The sequence below is a fragment of the Acanthisitta chloris genome, unplaced genomic scaffold (assembly GCF_000695815.1).
Source record: "Acanthisitta chloris isolate BGI_N310 unplaced genomic scaffold, ASM69581v1 scaffold9607, whole genome shotgun sequence".
Lineage (NCBI taxonomy): Eukaryota > Metazoa > Chordata > Aves > Passeriformes > Acanthisittidae > Acanthisitta > Acanthisitta chloris.
Genome location: NW_008684261.1, coordinates 4,887 through 13,190, shown reverse-complemented (window position 1 = coordinate 13,190; position 8,304 = coordinate 4,887). Strand labels below are relative to the sequence as shown.

Here is an 8,304-nt window from a genome sequence, read left to right as displayed (position 1 = left end):
TATTATTATTTATTTATTTATTTATTATTATGGGGTTTTATTCTTATGCGAAACAGCAGAATGGGCTGCCCAGGGAGGTGGTGGAGTCACCATCCCTGGAAGTGTTTAAGGAAGGACTGGATGTGGCACTGAGTGCCATGGTCTACTTGACATGGTGGTGTTAGGTCACAGGTCGGACTTGATCTTAGAGGTCTTTTCCAACCTGAGTGATTCGGTGGTAATGACGTGGCTGAAGTTTGTAGAAACAGTCTTATTGCAGCTGAACTGGTCAGGCACTGGAATAGATTACTGAGAGGTGGGGGAATCACCACCCCTGCAGGTGTTTCAGAGGTGTCTGGATCAGGCACTGGGGGATATGATTTAGGGTTTACAGCAAAATGGCAGATAACGGCTGGACTTGATGATCTTAGAGGTCACCACCAAACTTGATGATTCTGTGATTCTATGAACTCAGAGCATTTGAAAATTTGGACAGTGGCTCCTGTCTTGGGGGTCTGGAGCAGATCCTCTCACCTTTTTCAGAGCAAAGGAGGCTGTCTGGCCTCCCCGCACCTCCTTGACAGGCATTCTCTTGCGGTGGATGGACTTGACAGCAATAGGTAGGAAGTTGCCAAGGGGGTCTGGCCCCAGCAGCAGGGTGTCATTTAGCTTGATTAGACCTCTCAGTGTCGTCCCAGAGACGACGGTTCCTACACCCTATGCCAAGAAAGAAAAAACAGTAATTGGCATTACTCAACCAGACCAGCAGAAAAGCTCTAAAACTCCCTTCTCTAGGGAAGATACCTTCTTCAACCTAAAAGAGGGAATGGAACATTCCTCCAAACACCAGCCCCTTACCGGGACAGAGTAAGTATCATCTATCTGGAATTCTGCTGGCTCTTCTTCCCTGTAACTGGTCCGTGGAGACAAGAGATTTAGAAACATCTTCAGCAAATCTAGATTCTCCCCAGTGACATTTGAAATCTGGAAAATTGGGCACATCCTGTGAAGGAAAATTGATGAAAATGGAGTTAGTTCACCTTCCTGCCTAGGTTTCCACATGTAGGGAGATATCCAAAATCTTGGGACTGAATTCAATACACAGTGCTAGGAAGGGAGAGCCTAGCAAGCAGTCAGATGCACAACACCCCATGTTTGAAAACCTGCAGCACTGCCTTCTAACGACACTTGGGAAATGGTGTAAGGCTCCAGGTCTGAAGGAAGCAGAACACCCTGCTGTCTTCTGCAGGCTGCTCAGAGGCAGCCTCTCATTTCTGCCTCAGAGAGGGGAACACAAGCAGGTCAACCTTAAAATCAACACACTCTTATGGAATCAACACACCACATGGCAGATGCAACCTTCACACATCTAGACAATGTGACTCTCTTTCTGAATCTCCTCACCCAGTCTCCAAATAGGATTGAAAGAGAAACGATTCTCCTCTACTCCCGTTACCTCTCTGAGCTGAAGTTGGAGGCTGTTACAATGACATCATCCTTGCTCTGAACCAGCACGGGAATCTTCCTGCACCCTGGGGACTTCAGCAGTCGCTGTAACAGCTTCAGGGTTTCTTAAAGGGTGAAATGAATATTGTTAGGGCAGCGTCTCCTGTCTTTACAAATCACTTTTGCGGGATCTCTCCCCGAAGGGAGACGGGTGCTCTGGCCACAAACAGACAGGAGAAGATGGCTAAAGGTGAGACCGTGAGTTTGCTGCAAGCCCAGGTAGGTCTTAGGAGCCATTTCACCTTCCATTTCATGCCAGCTAGCTGCTGCCAAGCGTCACCATACATGAACAGACAGACAAGTTTGCATCTGCAAGTGCAATGCTGTGAAGGAGACATTTTGCAGCTTTAATCAGTTACAAGGTATTTCCTCTGCCTATGAAAGACTTCTTAATTGGATTAAATGAAAACCAGCTGCACTCAGGAACTGAAATATTTGAGAATAAGTGAAGTAGAAATCAGTTTTGACCAAACCAACTTCAACACATTTTTTTCCTGGCAGTCAACTTGACCTAGGAAGCTGGAGAGGCATCATACACTAGGACAATGTGGGTGGACCAGATCCAGAAGTATTTTGGGACAAATCTCATGGTTCCCAACTTGTGTCTTCTGCCTCTTTTTAATTTATTTTATAAGCCTCACATCTATCAGCCAGCAGGGGCATTACCTGATGCACTAGCATCAGCCTCCTGCAAAGTGCCTTGCAATAAACGAGGGGAAAAAAGGGTAGTAAGGGCTTAAAAGAGCAAATCATTTATATTCTGCAACTGTCATCCAATTAGATGGGTTTTTTGTGATTGCCTATGGGAAAGTAGTGTTTTGGATACAGAAACACAAACATCTAATCATGCCATCTGCTCTTCACAGATACACTTGAGTCAAATCTTGTGTCTATTTACTTTAAACAGAGCATGTCACAGGAGTGGTTTCTCCCAAGAGCAGCTCTTCTCCCCTCACCCTGAACCAAATGTTCTCCTTCCTTCCCAGTTATTATCTTACGCTCAGGCCCTAGATTTATTTGCCAAACACATATTATAGAGATATTCAGATTATCTTCTGATCACATGCATTTATTTACCTGAAACATATCTAGGATTTTTACAGTAATGAACTAACCACAGACAGCAGCAGGAGCATTCACTTCCCTGATTCTTAGGGCTGATTATCAAAACCAAAACATTGCTCCAATTAGCCACAGCTTGTTCCTGAAGGCATGTGAAATGCTCACAGAGAATTTTAAAAACAAGAGTTGGTCACAGCCTGAAAAAAAAGTCAAGCATGGGTTAATGGGACACTGCCAGGGTTAGAGGTGCTGCTTTAACAGCTGCTGAGAAAATTCATCACTCTCCCCTGCTGCTCACTGCCATTCCCACTTGTGTCTAGTCCTGTCTCCCATCCTGCTACCGTAGCCCATGTACGCAATTGCTTTGAGTCAGGATTAATTAAAAGTTGGTTGGTTGTTCAGACAGCGGAAGGAGCTGCTGTGGTTATGCTACTGTACCCAAGAAGTGCCCAGGTGAGCAGGATGTGACCAGGCAGCTGCCCCTTCACTAACTGCTGCCAGAGAACAAGTCTGATCACAGCTTAAGATCACACTCAAACTGTGGGCAAGGAGTGAAGCAGCTTTCAAGTGAACTTCAAGACTTTTCCTCCAGGTTTAAATACCCAGAGAGAAAGCAATGCCACAACCCTAACTGTATGCTGCTCCTATTAGAGCTCAACTAAGTAAAACCCTGCAAGAAACACTTTCAAGTTGCCCAGTTGAGTCTCCCAGTACAGGTGATTTTTGACATGGTGACTACAAGTGAACCACCTACAAAACAGGCAAGGGAAAAGGATAGATTTCTAGAAGGCGTTTAGGATGAAGTCAAAACCAGATAAAGCAGCTTCCCTCCAGCAGTAATTCCTGAACCCAAGCAAAGGACAGCAGCACATACAGAGGTAAGAAACATCCCTGGAGAGAGCCTGTAGGACTCACCTTGCAGGATGTTGGCAGGGCACATGTCAATCTTGGTCACCACAACAAAGACAGGAACGTTAAGTGCAAGTGCCAGGCCCAAGTGCTCCTTGGTCATTCCAACAATCCCAGCATTACTGCCAACCTACACCAGGGATACAAGACACAGGGACATAAATGTTCCTCCTGCAGTAAGCTGGGTTACAGAGAAGCCTTGTGCCAGACATGCAGCAGACTGTGATCAGATTGTAGATGTGTCACTGTGAATGTACAAGCAGACCCAGCACATTTCAAACGCTGTTGGACACAGGCAAAGGACTCATTTCTCCCCAGTTTTAATAAGGTTTTCTGGAATTTAGAACTATTTCCGTTTTCAAGAAAAACAAACCTTGGGCATGTCTGGGACTGAGTGTCCTGGAGAGACATACACAGAGGCTCCTGCTCTCCACCTCTATGAGATGCTGCTTCCCACCACAACCTCACAGGGTCAGCACATCTTTCTTGCTACCTACCATGAGCATGCAGAAGTCAGGTAAGTGGCCAGTCATGCCAAAGACGGTGGTTTTCAGGTACTTCTCATGACCAGCCAGGTCAATGAAAGTAATGACCTTGGTGGATTTCTCACAGATCTTTGTCCACTCCAAGCTGCCTCCGTGGCTGTCAGGTTTGTTCACCACGTTGCCCTCACTGTCAAAGCCCAGGATGTCATTGCCCACACTGCTGGTGCGGCCAGACTCGATCTCGTGCTTGTGGCGGAAGAGCTTTTGCCGAGCGAAGCCTCGGCCGTTGTCTAGCTCACCATGAGTCAAGACACCCAGCAATGTGCTCTTGCCTGCATCCACATTGCCAACCACTGCTACCCTGGAGGGCAGAGCAAAAAAGAAGCCTGGTAAAATATGATACTGAAGAAACAAACAAGCCATCAAAAAAAAAACAACCCCAAACATCACTGCTCCTGCTAATAACTGGGTTTTCTGCTTATCCTTCAAACTGAGACTCAAAAATGTTAGACCTTCACAAGCAGAGCAGAGATTCTTTCGCAGTATTAACTAAGAGTGAAGACCCCAGACTCTGGGGACTGAGATATGGAAGACTATGCGTGGAAACATGTCACTGATGTCCAGATCATAGTTAACTGAATCTGACAATGCTTGATGCCACACAGAGTGTCCCTCTTCCCACTCCTTGTGTCTGCAATCCAATATATAAGCTGTGGCAATTCAAAAGAAAGACTAAACCCCAACTTGGTCTAGAATACCTCTTGCCTTTCTTACATTGCTCTTGCTGCAAAAGCACCAAGGGCTAAGTAGAGCATAGAAATTGAAACTGTTGTTCACAGAAAAGCAAAAGCTCAAACAACAATGAAATGTTTTAGGGCAAAACCTCTCCTACATAAATCTGCTTCTTTGACTCTGATCAAGGTGGCTGTTATGGTTGTTGGCATATATTGGAAATTCACTCCATCCAGGTCTGGGCAGACTCTCAAGTCATGTTACATAAGCTAGTAAATGTCCATTAAATGGTGATTCGGATCGTCACAGTCTTGGAATAGAACTGAATCCTTAGTTAAAAGTACTTTGTTCCAGCAGTGTGCTATATGCATGCACATACTGCCACGTGTGACTCCCTTCTGGGACCCCAGCATACAAAAGATTCCCAAACTGTGAAGCCATTGCCCAGACAGCAACAGCCCTCAGCTACACACAGGCAAATTTCCACCGAGTTTGTTCACAAAAGAGACAGCAACAACAACAAAAGAGCAATGCCATCAGCGAGGAGTGGTCAATTCCCTTTGTTGGGCAGCTACAACACCCAGACTCAAACCGGCGTTGCTGGCTCAACATCACGGCCTGCTCACGGGGTAACAATGCAGCTGAGCTGCTGACTAACCCTGTCTCCACCCAGCTCCTCACCTGACCTCCAGGAAGTCGTTGTCACCCACACGTTTCCGAACGAGGTAGTCGCGCACCTTGCCCCCTGCCTCCTGGTGCTCCCGCAGGAGGATCACATCTGCCTCGATCTGCTCTGCCATGCTCTTCAACGTGGCATAGGATGCTTCCATGTCTGCCTCGCTCAGACCATACTCAGTCCCATCTAGGGTGGTGTTGAGGAGACAAAGAACAGTCACTGAGCACCACCCTGCAATGACCAGCAGCAATGTCATCCTGCCTGGGACTTGCACGGCGATGGAGATTTTTTGTGGAGATGTCAACCACGTAAACAGAATGAGCACCCTTTGCCCAAAATACAAAGAGGTGGTCTTCACTCTGGGTCTTAAAAGACACTAGCAAAGCACCATCTGTCATCTAGAGGAGTTTTCTTCACAATTTCTACAAGCAAATACTTAGGGATTGGCAAGCAAGCCACATTTCACCCTTCACACACTAAAGGGACTTTGCATCCTTCAGTCAGATGAAACATCTTTGCTTGCATTGCAGTAAAGGGTAAAGCATTAACAGAAGGAAAGCTCTGACTGAAGTATCACCACGACTAACCAGTCAATGTGGGACCAGTGTAAACAATCAGCTGGTTTTATGAAACCACACCCCAAGTACGTATTTTCTACAAGTTTGGCCTGCACAGCAATTTCTTTAGCTCCCACATACACCAGTTAAAATAATGTTTTTGCATGTCTCACTGCCTTCATCCTGGCACTTGAAAGAAATGCTGACAGCACATGAGACCAGAAAACCACCAAGAAGGCACTGCTTCCTCTGAGCAGCTCACCCAAGCGAAGAGCCGACAGTCAGAGCAAGCCAGTGACAACTAGACACTAACAAGGCCACCATGGCTTCTCTCCTAACCCAGGTGCTGAGATTTTGTCCACAGATTCTAGGCTTGAATCTCCTCTGTGGGTAAAAAAAACACAACAGAACAACAAAGAAAGGTGGAGAGCCACATTGCACCTGGATGACCAAAGCTGCTGCCGTGTGTGCGTGTTTATGTGCATGGCTGACTCATCGGCTGGTAAGCAGTGACTGCAGTTTGCACAAACTAATCAGCATTTTAACGACTGCACAGCTCTACAACAAGCAGAGTTACTGGGGGATTTCTAGCCTAGCTCATAAGCTGGCTGAGAAGCTGCTGAGACGGTGTGGAAATCAAAAAGCCCCATAGCTGGAGCCTTGGGTCATAGAAGGGGAAGGTGAAGTACAGGACAGGAGAGGGTAAGAGCCAAGGGAGAAAGGGAAGGGGCACTAGTGATAGAGCAGTGAGCTTCCAGGCAGTCTACATTCACTTCTCAGTCATCAGAGCTGAGAATCTGATGAACAAAATCAGCCCCTCAGAGTGAATGAGAAGGAATGACAGCAGTAGGGACACCAAAATTCCTTCTCTGTCGAAAATATCCCCTTCTTCCTTGACTACGCAGCAACCCAAACTGAAGTCAGAAGTTTAAGATCATATTTTAAGAAACAAATGCCTACTTCTAAGTACATCACTGCAACAGCCACCAGTTAACAACCTCACAAGGCATCCTAGAAGACAAAACAGGTACTAGCCCATCTCCACTGCAGATGGGGTTAGCCCAAACACCAAGGATACAGATTACTTACGGGAAGTTTGCTTGGAGGTAAGAGCATCATCCCTGTGAGGCAGTGGCTGCATGGCAACTGGCCAACTAATTCTGGCTTCTATTCTGCATTAACTGCTTCTCAGGACACCAGGAAAACCCAAAAAGCACTCAGTTCTGAGGTAACACAGCTGTCTCCCTCCATGACCTCAGCCAACCCTGGCACTGACAACTGGGGTTTTGCATTCTTCCTCAAACACAGTAACTACCAGAACTTCTGATCATGACAACTTCTTATCCAGCAGTTACCTAGTAAATTTGAAACATGTCTTCAGCCTTATGATAGGCATAGGCAACTATTTTATATTCAGAACAGAAATTTCAATTTCAAAGCAAGGCCCTGTTCAATACTACTTTACCGACATCAGATGCAAATATTCAAATTGCAAAAAGGACAAAAAGAACATAATTTAGCTAACTGCTAAAATCTGCAAAGGCAAATGACTGCAGTCACACACAAATGTGGCAATAAAGACCTCATGCTGAGCTTCTCCTCCATAGCACAGACACACCAACAAAGAAAGCCAAAATATATGCTGCTGACTATCTGAAGTATCTATAAGACATTCCTGTGGGGTAAAAATATGTTACTTCCAATAGAGCAGTGAACAAAACCAGGCAGAACAAGACCTCCATCAGACATTGAGGATGTCTGTATGAAAACTGTTACCATAATTTTAGAACCTTTGTCTTTTCCTGGTGTGCTCAGACAACATATGCCTTATTTCCAAAAAAGAACTTGTATGATTCGATACAAAAAATATGTTTAGCTCCACTACATAAGACAGTTGCTGGCAAGAATAAAATAAAGAGTCAGTCCCACATATTCTGCAATACTTTATGGAGGTTTCCAAGTTATTCTGGAAATATCAGCACTACCTCCAGCAGCAGTACAGTTAGATCAACCATGTTTTTTCCTACAATTCTAGTGGGTTTTGTTGTTCTACTGAGAAAGCTATACTCACCTGACCCTTGCCCAATGACATAGATGGTCTCCCCACACCCCTCATCAATTCTCTCTGACATCTGCTGGAGCAAACTGTCATACTGCTCTGAAGTTGGGCTCACCATCACCAGCTGGAAAAAAAAAAGATTCAATATCCATTTGAAAATGTCAAGCAAACAATCTCAAAACCAGCTTCAGTTACAAGGACAATCAATCCACGTGTTTTGTTGAATGAGAAGGGCTTTTACTCCAGTACCACTTTCTGGTGGTTTGGTTTGTTTTTTTTAAACCAGTTTTGCTGACAGCTATTTCCTTGTGACACTGCACAGGCTGTTTGACAGAGCTC

The 8,304-nt window shown here is 45.4% G+C and overlaps 1 protein-coding gene across 1 annotated transcript; it reads right to left on the bottom strand.

Moving 5' to 3' along the window:
* Positions 1-450: 450 nt before the first annotated feature.
* Positions 451-8,089, bottom strand: GTPBP1 (GTP binding protein 1; the record flags this gene model as incomplete). Its single annotated transcript, XM_009079271.1, has 7 exons — positions 451-696; positions 838-982; positions 1,436-1,550; positions 3,463-3,586; positions 3,954-4,302; positions 5,355-5,535; positions 7,978-8,089. Coding segments are annotated over 7 exons (1,272 nt in total), but the record flags the coding sequence as incomplete, so codon positions are not given.
* Between the last annotated feature and the right edge of the window lie 215 nt (positions 8,090-8,304).